At 26.9% G+C, this 15,332-nt stretch overlaps 1 protein-coding gene across 2 annotated transcripts; it reads left to right on the top strand.

Moving 5' to 3' along the window:
• Window positions 1–8,665: 8,665 nt before the first annotated feature.
• On the top strand, window positions 8,666–14,083 carry LOC123227344 (protein IQ-DOMAIN 21). 2 transcript variants are annotated; one of them, XM_044652125.1, is made up of 5 exons: window positions 8,666–8,948; window positions 9,550–9,641; window positions 12,199–12,498; window positions 12,591–12,941; window positions 13,253–14,083. In XM_044652125.1, the coding sequence occupies exons 2-5, from the start codon at window positions 9,558–9,560 to the stop codon at window positions 13,916–13,918; spliced, it is 1,401 nt and encodes a 466-aa protein (XP_044508060.1). In that variant the 5' UTR covers window positions 8,666–8,948; window positions 9,550–9,557; the 3' UTR covers window positions 13,919–14,083. The 2 variants fall into 2 exon arrangements, with proteins under 2 accessions (XP_044508060.1, XP_044508053.1); XM_044652118.1 differs by having other exon boundaries at window positions 8,674–8,948; window positions 13,250–14,083.
• Window positions 14,084–15,332: the final 1,249 nt, after the last annotated feature.

Here is a 15,332-nt window from a genome sequence, read left to right as displayed (position 1 = left end):
ATTGAGTTTAAAGCTAGAATTTCAATTTAATAACTCAACATAAATTCTTATTAATGCGTATCATCATACGATTTGATGTTATTTTATCTTTAATTTAAAACTATACAATCATATAATGATATATATCAAATATAAGCATATCTGTATATTTAAAGTAGGTACACATTGATTTATTGTTTGATAATTAATTAATACTAAAATTAATGGAAACGAAGAAAACATAAGCTTATATAAATGGTTTTAAATTTGTTGCACCAAACCTTAATGCAATGTGAAGAAAGGTTCATTTTTTTTCATAATTACATTAAGTTGTTGAGAACTTTTACTTTATTTGGTTGACAACAAATCATTGTTTCTTCATTAATACATTTTTTTATGTTAGAAAAATGGTTTAATTGCTTATAACCCATACCTAAAAAACTATGTTTACAATTTTCAATTGGTAAAATTAAAACCCACTACTCTCAGTCTTACAAAAAGGTTTTTGTTGCACTAGAACAAATTTCAGAAAATGTGATGAAAATTTTTGTTCCAAAAAGTAAAAAAAATTGTCCTCAGAAGTTAAGTAAAACAATATATTAAATCATCACAAAACAACGTTATCGAAGAATAATGTCAATAAAAAAAATAATCATATTTAAATTTTTTCTTTAAAATTAACTATTTTAAAATTATTATTGTCAGATAAAATTAAAAATATCTTAAAAATTGAATTTTAAATTTTTGAAGATGAAATTTTATCCATTAAAAATAACATTTTAAAATGAAATTGAAATCATCTCTAAATTTTTTCTCCCTAAATTAATTATTGTACTGCTGTGGCAATCATTTGATGTCAATGGTCTTTTTTAAATTAATAAATAAATAAATAAAAATAAACAAATTTCCACATGTAAAATTGAGTTTCTAATTGATACGATTATTGGCCGAAGAATGCTATATTTTATATGATAATATAATATTAAATATTTTACGTATTCGAAGTCAAAGTCGAAATATGTAATATTATTATTCCAAATTATCATTTCTTCGTTAAACAAATGTTTAACCGCTTCTTCTTCGTATTAAATATGTATATATATATAATTTTATTATAAAAATTAATCTTCATTTACTTAAAACAATTATTTTATTTTAAGAAATTTTTTTATCATTCATATTATTTTGTTTTATTTATTAAATATTAAAAGGATTTTAATTAATATTTTATTATTAAGGGAACACAAATACTATGTGATATACTCTGTCTAACACTTCCGTGTTAAAAATTAAAAATTATCAAGTTAATTTAAATTTTGTTATAATATTATCTTTATTAAATTTATATTTAAAAAATCATTAAATAACCAAAAACCATAATCTTTTGTTATAACTATTTTACCATTACTTAAATTATATTATTCAGGCAAAAATATTTTTATTCTAAATTAAAATTATCTTTTTACATTGCACACTAAAAATATGTTAAGTTGACTAACTCTGACACAAGTTACAATGTCAATAAGTGAGGTCAGGCTAAGACCATTATGATTAAAGAGTTCGTAATCCTTTATCGGTTTTTAATAAATCGACTCACTAAATTATAATTTTTAATTTATTTTTTATAAATATATTTTTTTAATTTTTCTATGGCTCATATCGTGCTAGCTTTCGGATCTTATCCTAAGGTCTAGGCGTGGCCCATGGACCTGATATGGCCTACAAAATTACGAATTGTGCTCCTATAGTAAGTGTCAAAAATAAGATGGTCTAAGTTACGTCATGAGCCGGCCGACATTGTTAACATGTCTAATCTACACCACCACCATATGTACCCTTTATCATGAGCATAACAAATGGTCCCGTATAATTTCTTATGACCGCATTTAATTTTGAAGTAGGCACACAAATTTATTCCCTAAAAATTTATCACAATTTTAGGGATTTGACAAAAACAACCTTCCATCTTTATTTTGGAAAATTAATGCTTTCAGCCACGAAAGGATGCTTCCATTAGTTCAAGATTGTCATCCCCAGAATAATATTTAAGAGATAGAAAAAGATAGTTTAAGTGAATCGTCACTAACATATTTGGCTAAATGATAAAAAGTTTTGGTTAAACAATTAATTATTTTGACACCGTTATAATTATTGAACGTAAAAATTATAAATCCTTTGATAAAAACCGCCACCCATTTCTTCAAAACATCTTTTTTATTCCTTACTTCATAATATCTAATTGATAGGGTTAAAGTTGACAATTCAATCCTCTCAAATGAATCCCCAACTTATCTCGTTCCAAACGAAAAGGAATTTTTCATACATGAAAGGAGCCAGTAAGATTTGTGAAATCTTTACGATTAGAAACAAGATAATAATAAAAAAAGATATATACTTTCCTCATACCCATCTTATCTTGACAATTCCCTCTCTTAAGGAAATTACTTAAATGCCTTCAAGAGTTTCAAATTATTATGAAAATGTCATAAGTATATATCTCTTGTTATTGAGACTCAACATTGTCTTCTCTTTTCTGTCTCTGAAAGCCTATGATATGTCAAATTTTCTTTTCTGTTATTTTTTCTTTGTTTTTTTTATTTCTTAACACTATGTCTATAATTTCAGTATCTATCATTCAGAGTCTTGAAAATTCCTCAGATTTATTTATTTGCTTCTTTTGATTTTCATAGGCTTCAATTTGATACATTACAACCAAAGTATTGTTATTATTTTTTTAATCCTCCAGCAGATCCATTTATTTGCTTCTTTTGATTATTTATTGTTTCAAATAAGGAAGATTTGGTGTTTGATTATATTATTAGCAGTGTGTGCTTCACCGACTTACGTACAATGCTTGCTTGAAGGGTTTTTCATGGCTAATTATTGGGGTTTGATTTATCAATGTAATTAATTAGAGATTTGATTATTTTAATTAAATGCAGATTAATTTGTGGATGATTCACTGTGATTTGGGTTGGATGGTGAGGTTTTATGATGAAATTTGTGGAGTAAATGTCCACTAAAAATAAACCACACTGCCATGGGGATGTTTCTTTGCCTGTGAAAGGAGGACAATGACATTTTCCAAGGGTGATTAATCTTAGAATAATGTGAATATACATAGATTAAATCTTTTAATCGCTTAATAAAATCGGATGAATATGTAATCTAAAAGAATTTATTTTATAGGTCTAATATGATTATTTGGAAACAGGCCAATATACTTCATATTATAATTATTAATTTGAATTATAAGTGTGACCCAATGAAAGATGTTGGGATTTTGACGAGAGTTTAATTGACCCTTTTAGTATTAAATAAACTAAAGGGATAGATTCGCTTTTCCCTGTTAACGCAAAAAAATTTTGGCACCCTATTCTGGTGCACATTTTGAAAACTGGAGAAAGAAAATTTTGCTTTAGATTGACAATCAATCATTTCTGCATTAATTATCTACAACAAAATAGGTTTATCTTATTCTCTAATTCATGAATCATATGATTTTATAGTCTAATGTGATTAAATTAAACAAATTGAGTAGACTAATTATGATTTGTAATTATGCAATTGTGTGGTATTATGTTAATTCTGTTTCATTTAAAAGTTTTGGGATGATAGTGAGATTTTGATTTAAGGGGCAAGGATAAATCGGGAAAGGAAATGATTTTTTTTTTATATCGATAAAGGATAAAGATTCTTCATTATCTTTGTATAAAAGATAGGGTAAGATCGAGAGAAGATTCTCCATCATGAGGACAAGGATAGGGCTTGGGGTATTCGACCTTACCTTGCCCCAATATCATCCCTAGATAGTACATTGATTAGAGGGTGTTAGCCTTAGTTTTTCAAAATTGGATAAATTTTTTTTTTTATCAACCCTCATAGAGTGACAAAATTATAAATAAATAAAATTATGTGTATCAATTTAAATACACAAATGAATATATACTTATATGTGTTATCATGTGTTTAAGTGATTTTGAAATAAAAATAAACTAATATTCAATCACGTGATAACACATATAAATATATATCTATTTGTATACTCAAAGTATACGAAAAAAATTTGCCCCATTTTAAATAATTGACCAATTACATAATGAATTTGGTAGAATGCATTTGTCAAATTGTCAATTGTCACCAGAGTCATAAAGTTTAGGTATCAAAAGGAAGGAAGGTATACAACTAAACCTATCATCTTATTATTATTGCTTGTATTTTTGGTTTAATGCAAGCAATGTTCCATCTAACTTAGCTAAACACTTTTATTTTCTCTTTGAAATCTCAACCAACATTTTACATAAGAGGAAAGAAAGGGCATTTATTTGTGGTGGAACCATATTGCTCTCAATATGGCTTTTATGAAAGAGATTTGCCATTCAACAGAAGCAATTTGTATTTATTAATACTCCAAAACCAGCAAAACAAAATGATGAAACCGAAATGAAATTTAGTTTTGCATTTATGGCTCGAAATAACACTATACGTATATATTTTGAGTATACACTAATATATATCATTATATAATTGGGTATTACTTTATATTTAATTTAAAATCATCTAATTACATGGTAACATATATTAAATATATATTTATTTATGTATTTAAAATAGATTTATATAATTTCACCGTATTGCCTGTGATTTTAGTATTTAATAGGAGTTAGGAATCAATATTGGTATGTCAGGGCTTCATTTTTGTTTTTTATTTTAAAATAATTTTATAAAATTGAGTTCTTTTTTTTGTTTGCATACTTTAATTTTTTTTTTATTTTATTCAATGCAACGATGATAAAAGAGAAAATAAAGGTAATTAAATTTGATACTAACTTAGAATCTCTCAACTTGGTTAGATTGATTCAATGAAAAGTTTATCAAAGTTAAGTTGCAATATTTTGACTCGTTCTTAATATAAAGTAATACTTGAAATAATTTTTGAATTTTTAGAATACTAAAAAAACATTTACTCAAATTTGTTATGTTTTTCGTTTGAAAAAAAACTATTTTATCTTTAAATAAAAAATAAAGAATAGTATTATATGTATAATTTTATACATAAATAATTATATGTTATTATGTGATTAAATAGTTAAAAATTAAAGATAAAACAATACTCAATCATATAATCACATATTATTGTTTGTGAACAAAATTATGTACATACTTAAATAAGGTCTATGTCTAATATAACTTATTTAAGGTAGATTTACTTTTTTTTTAGCATTTCTAAATATGTTTCTTTATAAAACAATAAAATTATGTGTATTTATTTTAGATATATAAATATGTATATATTTATATATGTCATAATGTGATTATATGATTTTGAATTAAAAATAAAATAATATTCAATTATGTGATGACATGTATGAGTATTTACATATTTTTATACTTAAATTAGGGATACATAATATTACTTTTTATAAAATTAAAAATTTCCATTATATCTCATATTTTAAAACTCATCATTTCTGTATTTATTTTCATTATTAAGAAAATATAAATGATTATTTAAAAGTTAAATTATCGACTAAGCTAATTTCTTCGTAATCTAATTCTAAAATAAAACATTAAAAAGCAACTCTTCACCATTTCTTATGTTATGCAAAGCACTGGGGTAGATTAAATATTTCATACTGATAGGGTAAAGTGGAGTGGATTAAATATGTACATTATTAAATTATTGAAATATTTAAAATTTAACTAAATAATATATCTTTCAATATAAAATTAAGAAACTTAAAATATTAGAACTAAGCCCCAAGCCATTTCTAAGATTTTAGCAATGTATTTAAATCCAGATCAGATATTGATTTGATATAATTTGGTCCGATCAATGGTTGAATTGGTCAACCTATGGTTAGACCGGTTATTTGTTAAAAAATAATATTAATTTTTTTTATATAATTTATTATTAATTATATAATTTGACATATTTAACATTAAACAAGTTTAGTTTAATTGTATATATATTTAAATATGCTAAATAATGTTTTGGGTTTAAGTTTTCATAACGAATTAAAAAAAATTAATTTTTTATGTTGACCCAATTAAAACCACTTTTATTTTGATTTTAACAAGACGGTTTGAATGGTTAATTCATTTTAATTGTAAAAACGTTTTTTCTGGTGAATCAAAGCCGGTTTGATTAACTATTGACAGTTGACGGTTCAATCCAATTCGATTCGATTTTTAAAATCAAGGATTTTAGAATATTGTATAATAATTCTGTAATGAAAATTCTATTTTTTAACAAATAAAGTTGCACGGGAGAATAGGGCTGGATTCGAGCCGAGCCGAGCTCGGCTCGCAGCCAGCTCGGGCTCGGCTCGGCTTTTTGAGGGCCGGCTCGAGTTCGGCTCGAGCTCGACTTGAGCCGAATTCGGCTCGGCTCGAGTTCGGCTCGTTTTCAATTCGGCTCGGTAACGGCTCGGCTCGGCTCGTTTTTTATATCAAAACGACACCGTTTTGTATATATATATGAATCAAAACGACGCCGTTTTGTATAAAAAAATTTTTAAAAAAATATCCCGAAAATTTTTAAAAAAAGACTAGAAATGGATAAATATGTAATTAATGGAATTAAGACTAGTTAAGTGATTAATATCAACGCAGAAAGGTCAAAGTTATAACAAAAGTCCAATTGCCATATTAGAATTGGAAAGAGAGAAAAGAACATAAAATGTTCACGGGATTAATAATGTACATGGACTCCATGTGATATTGTTTATTTTCTAGTCTTTTTTGAGCTTGCATTCTTGATAAAATTTCAATTTTTCTTCTTTCATTTGGCTTATGATATTAACATGTATGAAAATGAATATAAAGGTGAGATTCTCAGTTATCAAAAGAGAAAGTATAGAAATTAAAGTAATACCAACTCTATTACGTAATTTATAAAATAGAATTATATGATTTATGGATACCATATTTGTGATAGAAATAACAATTGCGCTCACGAAACTAGCTCTTTGATTCGTTTTTTTTAAATAAAAAATGAATTCTCTAATAAAGATAGACACAAAGATGAGAATAAGGATGATTAAAATCTCTGTAATCATAAAAGGAGATAAATATATCTCCGTCCAATCCATTTTTTTTTTCCGTTTATTTATTCTTTTACGTACTGTTTAATTAAACTCTTATATATTATTGAATTACTTTTAAAAGTCTTCAATTATTTTAAATATTTTTTAACGTATTTTATGAATTTGAGGATGAGAAAGTATGAGAAAACTTCTTTGGGGGACGGAGTAAGGAAAGACAAAGATAAGAATAAGGACGAAAATAAAAATCACTAAAATCTCTATAATTAAAAATAGAGATAAATATATCTTCGACACGTCCTTTTTATTCGTTTGTTTATTTTCTTACATACTTTCTAATTAAACTTTTATATATTAAATTATCTTAAAAAATCTTAAATTATTATAAATATATCTTTATGTCTTTTATAAATTTGGGGATGAGAAAGTGTGAGAAAACTTCTTCAGGGGATGGAGAAGGATGTTTGTTTCATTTGTCACGAGAATTTTCATGTATATAGGTTGAAAAAGAATTCTCTTAATATTATTATTTCATAAAAGTTGTAGCATCGACAAAAGTTAATTTCATTCAACCTAGGAAACCTGTAAGTCTTGAACTCAAGCAACTTTAGGGAAAGATATTAAATGCATCTGCTCATACTTAATTACTTATGTAAAAAGTAATTTTAAAATATCCTTATATAATTCAAATAAATTCTGTTCATTGTCATATTGTACAATTTGACAAGAAAGAGCTTCATTAGAGAAAATTGTTAATCATATTACCAAAATTAAATTAATTCCCTTCATTTATTTATAAAATCAGTATTTATAAAATTAAATTAAATTAAATTTTATTTTGATTTATTGGATTAGTGGAAACATTTAATCATGTTACCACATTTCCTCTATGTATTAAAATATTATTTATGTAATCTTCACTTTGTTACAATTTAACTCTTACATAATAAATTTATTTTAATATATTAATGACATTTAAATATAATAATGCCTCAATATTATATTATTAACACCAACCAAACAAATATAATTATTTATAAATGAAAATTTACCAAAACATAATATTAATTTATGCGCATTAATTTTTGAGATAATCTTTTAGTTTTGATTATAAACAAAGATTAATGTTATGTACATTTATAATAGTTTTAAAAAGGGATAAATTGTGAAAAATAATATTTATTAAAGATAAATATTTAGGGGTTTGGTTTGTTAATAATAAAAAATTCTAATAATTTTCTATTACAAATAATGATATAATTACTACTTCCTCTTAGATATTAAAAAAATTTCAAAATAATTTTGATTTTGTTATAATTTTAACCTCGTTTTTTAATTTTTTAGTACAAAATTACTCTTATTTTTAATTAATATAACAAGAAATACAAACAATATTTAAGATAATTATACCAAAAAATATTTATATAAAATAATATTTTATTACATTCAAGTAAATACAATAATTATTTATACTTATTAATTTTTATCAAATATAATAATAATAATAATTTATATTTATTTATATTTTAATTAATATATCTTTATTAAATTTTTTATTTTTAATAATAAATAACATAGAAATTTGCATGTAGAGTAGAGATTATTAAAGTTGGGTGAGGTGAGGTGAGGTGAGGCGAGGTGAGATAATAAATCAGAAAGGCTCAAGGCAACTATTTTAATTTGTGAAGAGCTGGTGGAGCCCCCGTGAATTCGATAAATACCAACGGCGGATGCGCGGGGTTTCTAGTTACTCTTCTCTCTCTCTCTCTCTCCTTTTCTTTCTTTTACAGCTCTTTCTCCCTCAACTTCAACTACTTCCTCTAGTTTTTCTTCAGATCGATCATCCACGACTCTCTCTGTGTGAAATGCAGGTAAAGAAAATGATACTCAAAATCTCCCGCCACCATGACTAGCCCCTCTCAGGTTCGTTTCCTCCAATTCCATCTCTTTCTGTTTTTCTTTTTTTAAAAAAAAAAATTTTTTAAGCTCTTCTTCTTTGTATTCATCTATGGATCACTTTCTGGTTTGATTTTACGTTATCGTCGGAAACTGAAATCATGCTTTTTCATGAGTATCATTTATGGACATTTAATTTTCATTTACGTTTTTCCAATTCTTAGATTTTTCTATGAAAATCACTGCAACTAAAAATTGTGATTTTAGCAAATTATATGTTTTCTCATAGGTATAAGTTTATATATATTTTTTTTCTTAAATGCTAAACAAATCGCTGCTACCCAATGTTGAATCTCCATTAAATTGTGATTTTCATTGATACACAGATCACTTGTTCATACTAGTCTGAAATTAAGTAAACAAATATTTCATAATTTCTCATGAATATTTAATTTTTTCAAGCATTCAATGGTGTTATCAACTCTAAAATATATATATATATATATATATATATATATATATATATATATATATATATATATATATATATATATATATATATATTTGTTTTAAGGCAGTGGGTCATCTCTCCAATATTTTCTGATTAATTTTCGTTTTAATTAACTAGCTTATTCGATGGGAAAAAAAGGCAGTGGATGGTTTTCCTCGGTAAAGAGAGTGTTTCAATCATCTCCTAATAAAGAATTACCAGAGAAAAAGGTAATTAATTTCTTGTTTTTTTTAATTCTAATTAAGATGTGTTTAAGTAATAATTTAATTACTTAATTGGTTGTTAAGCAGTCTTTCTCTTTCTTGATGACTTGGGTAATTATGTTATTTATTTCTCCCTTAACTTTCACTTTCACCCTACACCTAATCTCCACACACATCAGCCAAAATTTATTGTATATTAAATTTTTATATTTTAATATAATGTTTTCCAAATTTTTAGTGTAGCATTTTTATTTAAGTAAATACGTTAGCTACATATCATAATTCATAAGTATGTTAAAATTTTCCTACTGTGCATTGAAATTTAGAATTTAGATTTTTTTCTTCTCTTTTTTATATTTCTTAAAAATATCTCAACCAAAGAATTTCTAGATTTTGATAAAAAGAAAAATTAAAAACTAAGAAACTTTAAATCAAAAAACATATTTAATTTATAATAAATACATGTGGGTGAAACTCTTTTACTTTGCTACAAATTTGCCGGCCAATGCATGCATACCGGGTCAAGTAGAATTTCAAATAACGTTAATAATTTGTCCTTATATATATATTTCTTTTTAATATTAGTTTTTTCAATATACATATATTCAAATATTTTCTAACTTTCAAAGTTAACAATATTTATCCTTTTTATAAAATTATACACATATATTTTAAATATTTAAATAAATATATATTTAATAAATATTATCAAATAATTAAATGATTATATGATGATGTATAATATATATATATATATATATATATATATATATATATATTCATTTATATATTAAAAATAAGACAAATATCATTGTTTTAACCTTTTTAAGGTGTGATAAAGGTAACAAAAATTTGTTAAGATTTTTTAAATAATAAATATCTTTTTATTGTCAAAATAAACAATAAAAAACAAATTCAGTAGTGTTTATGCACTCATAACAATATAAATTTTAATGATTTATTATCAATAAAGGGATTTTTTTTTAATTTCAAATAATTTAAGAGAATCTTAGTTATACCTCAAGAAAGTCTAGTTTTTTAATTCTAAAATTTAGTAAACAAATATACAAATAATTTCTATGTATATCAATGTTGTATGTGTGACATGAAAGACTGTATGTAAAAATAGAAAGTAGACACTAAAAATAGACGAGGCAACAACCATCGAGGGCTCATGAAATCATATTTCACTCCAACCACGAAGACTTCAAAACTTTACTCAATCTAGCTAGCTATCCAGGACCATTAGCGCATGTACACTGTTAAGACCAAATGCATGGTCCCCTGTCATGTCATCATGGCCGTAAAATGTTGCGGCCTCCGTTAACGTTTTCTTATCATTCCACCTCACCCATCACATCATCCCTTCTTCTTCATCCATGTGCTTTTTTGTGTCTCATCACATCATGCTACGTTTTGTGTTTCCGGAAACACTTGTCTTATAAATAGATATTATTAACTTATTTATTTTTTGTTTATATCATACTTTAAAAAATAAGTTTTAATTTGTTAATTTAGGATATATTAATAATTAGTATTAATTTATATTATTATGATAATATGTTAATATATAATTAAATGATATCTTATTTCATAATACTCATAATTATTAATAGATATAATTAATGAGCATAATTTTATTAATTTAGGATCACTAAAGAGTAATTTTGTTTAACTTGGGAAAAAAACACTTGGTGTGGCCTAGATCTGGCCATTGATGTTGGCCTCTACCCGCTACATTATTGGCATGAAGAAAAACCAATGGCTTTTTTTATTATTAATAATTTGACTTTTTAGATTTATTTTTAAAAAATAAAAAAATTTCTGCTTTTTTCCCATAAATTTTTTGTCATCTATTTTAATTTTAAAACCGGATTCTCAACTTTCTGTTTAATTTTTTTCTAATTACTTTAGGTTATTTAATTTAATTATTATTATTTTAATATTCAAACTTGGAAATCAAACAAATTCTGTAAATGTTTATTTTGTTTTTTTAAGTTTATAAGTTTGGAATTGAAAGACTAAAACGAAATAAGTAGCTAAGGCTATCTAAGCCTTTCTATTGTTAGCTATTATAATTAACATATAGTATTCTAAAATTGATCAAAGTTATTATTTAGTTCCAATGCAAATTGCAAGTACTGTCCATTCTATCACTAAATTAAACAAACTTATTATTCAGAATCTGTAAATTTTAACATGGAGTTGGATAAATTATTGGATTGATAAAGTTAGCAGAGAAGTATGAACCATTGGATGTAATCACAATACCTGTTGATTACATATTTGACCATATTGAATCGTTGCTAAGGGATGGATTGAGTGCAAAGAAATATAATGTCAAATATGGAAGCTTGAGTCTAAGCATCTGGGTGATATATTTATATTAAACTCTTGACTGGTTGTAAATCTGATAATTGAATCTGTCAGACTTAATTAAGGTATCTCATAGTTTAAATTGGGTCATGTTACTGGCCTGGAACAGTATGACTCATATGGTGGGTGATCAGTTGGAATGAATATTAATGCAGTTGAGAATGAGTAATAAGATGGTTTTTTGCAGAAAGATAATGCAGAGAAATGGCAATTACAAGAGGCCCCAGAGGTAGTTTCGTTTGAACATTATCCGGCGGGGAGTTCACCGGATGTCACAAATGATGAAAGCACAGGATCAACTCCGGTGACTAATTCTGAAGATAGAGATCATGCAATTGCCGTTGCTGTAGCAACTGCTGCTGCAGCTGAAGCAGCTGTTGCCGCGGCACAAGCAGCAGCCAAAGTTGTTCGATTGGCTGGTTATGGCCGCCACTCCAAGGAAGAACGCGCTGCAACTCTTATTCAATCCCATTACAGAGGCTACCTTGTAATAATCTTCACTTTTCTCAGTTTGACTCAATTCATTGATTGTTTTAGATTTTTATTTAGATAGGAAATTAAACGACGGAATTTGTATAGGCTCGGCGAGCATTGCGAGCGTTGAAGGGATTGGTGAGGCTGCAGGCTTTAGTAAGAGGCCACAATGTGCGAAAGCAAGCGCACATGACAATGCGATGCATGCAAGCGCTGGTACGAGTGCAGGCAAGAGTAAGAGCCCGCCGGCTCCAGTTGGCTGACGAGAAGCATCACAAGAAAGGGAAAAAAGTACATGGACAAGAAGATGAAGAATTGAACAGGCCCAGGAGCCCGTTGAAGCAGCATGGCGGTGGCCGCCATCAAATGTCTGATAAACTCAACGAAAATTCCTCAAGACAACATGATTCTTTGATGAAAAGAGAGAGAGCCCTTGCTTATGCTTATGCCTACCAGGTAATTGGTTTCAATGCTTTTTTATCTAAGATTAATGAAATAACAATAAAATTATACATTTCTATTCCTACTTTTAAGTATAAAAATGTATATATATATAAAAATAATTAATCACTTAATAATACACGATAAATATATTCTTATTTGTATGCATTGCATTACTTATAAATTAAACTTTTTTTTCTTACTAATAATCTAAAGTACATAAATTGGCAATAGATGAATTCAAAACATCATTTATGTTGTTAAAAGTGTGTAAATATAATCTTAATGAATAATTTCATGTCATAATTTGCGTCCAACAACAGCAGCAGCAGCAACTCATACAGCCTAAGCACACAAATGGTAAAGATGCTGTTGAACTCTACGGCCATGAGCACGAAAGAGCCCAGTGGGGATGGAACTGGCTGGAGCGTTGGATGTCGGAGCAGCCTTATCACAGCCGTCCAGTGCCCCAACATGAAGCTTCTTACGTGACACTGACCACCACCTCCACGACCGACGACATGTTATCGGAGAAAACCCTTGAAGTCGACTCCACCACCACCGCCATGCCAATGCAGCTCAACCGGGACACGCTAGACTCCAACTCTTACTCAACTCGCCAACTGCAGCAAAAGCAACCGAGCTACATGGCGCCAACGCAGTCAGCAAAAGCGAAGGTGAGAAGCCAAAACCATAGCCAAGGGACAATCAAGCAAAGGAGTACTCCGAGTACGCCACTATGGAACACATCAACAAAGAAATCTCCATCAAATTTTGGCTCCGGCTATGATTCTTCTAGCACCTCTGGTGGTGGTGGAGCAGCAACTTATCAAGCTCCAAGAAGTCCAAGTCAAGGTTACAGTAATGGGATCCGGGTACAAACTAGGCGGCTTTCGAATCAGAGTCCGGATAATTTGGGCGGGGCGGAAGATTGGGGAAGGCTGCCTATTGGTGGTGGTGGTCATCATGGATTGAGGCATGATTTTCATTAATTGATTGAATTTATTTTGTGTTTTTTAATAATTTCCTATATAATTAACGTGCGATGTGATGAATTGAAGTTGCAACATGTTAATTAAAACATTATTATATATTTAATTATTGTAAGGTGAACAAATTTTGAATTTTGTAATATAATGTTTTCTTTGTGTGATTAATTTTTCCTTTGGATTACAAGTTGACAGTGGTTTTCAAATGCAATTTCAACTTGAATATTGGATTGGATCCTTACATTTATCTAATAAGCAGTATTATATGTATTTATTTTACGTATATAATTATGTACTCATTTATATATGTTATCATATGATTGAATATTATTTTATCTTTAATTTAAAGTCCCCTAATAATGTAATTACACATATGTGTATATACAAAGTTTTATTATTATTTAATTTTATCTAATATTTGGGAGATATTGTATTATATTTGTGTTATTGCCGATTATATGTTTTAAAGTGAGGGCAAAACAAAAGTGTGGAAGGGGTTTCCATTTGGAAACTTATAATTTTCAATTTTCTAATTAATTTAACCTTATTTTAATTATATTATATAATTTTACGTGATATATAGATAAAACAAAGATTCCAATTTTGTATAGATTTTATCCTTATCTCTAATCTTAAAATCTTATTCTTTTGAGTTTATTTTTATTTATATTACTATTTAAATATCACTTCAAAATTAAAGAAATCTTACATCAAAATCATCGAAATGTTTTATCCAAAATTATTTTAATTCAAATAAATAATATTTTATCATATTAGTTGATATTTTGTTTGAAAATTTAAAATTTCATTGCATAGTGTTTAATCCTACATTGTAAATTTGTAAGTTCTTATTCTCTTTTATGTTGTTTTGTATTTTAGTGATAGAAATAATTTATTTATATTAAAATGAAAATATACTTAGTTGTTTAGACCAAATTAGAAAAAAAATAAAATATTTGGATTTTCCAAAAAAAAAGTTGGCAGATAGGAGTGAGATAAACAAGGGTTAGACAGGAAGAAGTGAGACAGGTGAACAGATGGGGTAGGCAGAAATCTAAGAATGTGAAAAAAAAAAAAAAAAACCCAACTAAAATTTTTTAAAATTGATGGAGAAAATATCAGTCTCCATGAATTCAGTTTTTTTGACATCCTATTAGCTTGAAATCTAACACTTTCGCCCCATAACTCCCAATAAATGTAATCTCCTAAGTTTTCCTAATACGCCCATTAAAAAATGCACTTTGTATCATAGCTCAACCTCCCACCATGGAGTCATGGATCAATTAAATATATCTCATCTATCATCAATTGAACATTTATTTGATCCTTTAGAAGAGGACAGGTTTAAGCTAGGTCGAACTGAATTTGAGTAAAATAAATTTAATCTCAATTCAACTCAAATTTGGAAGATAAAATT

This window comes from Mangifera indica, chromosome 1 (genome assembly GCF_011075055.1).
Source record: "Mangifera indica cultivar Alphonso chromosome 1, CATAS_Mindica_2.1, whole genome shotgun sequence".
Classification (NCBI taxonomy): Eukaryota; Viridiplantae; Streptophyta; class Magnoliopsida; order Sapindales; family Anacardiaceae; genus Mangifera; species Mangifera indica.
Note: the sequence above shows the minus strand (reverse complement) of the source record. Positions and strands in the feature narration are given on the sequence as shown.

What these genes read in the sequence shown, in the direction of transcription:
- LOC123227344 (XM_044652118.1), top strand. Translation starts at nt 9,558, where the DNA reads ATGGGAAAAAAAGGCAGTGGATGGTTTTCCTCGGTAAAGAGAGTGTTT. An exon ending in AAGAATTACCAGAGAAAAAG is followed by an intron (nt 9,642 to 12,198) that starts GTAATTAATTTC and finishes GGTTTTTTGCAG; the next exon opens with AAAGATAATGCAGAGAAATG. An exon ending in CCCATTACAGAGGCTACCTT is followed by an intron (nt 12,499 to 12,590) that starts GTAATAATCTTC and finishes GAATTTGTATAG; the next exon opens with GCTCGGCGAGCATTGCGAGC.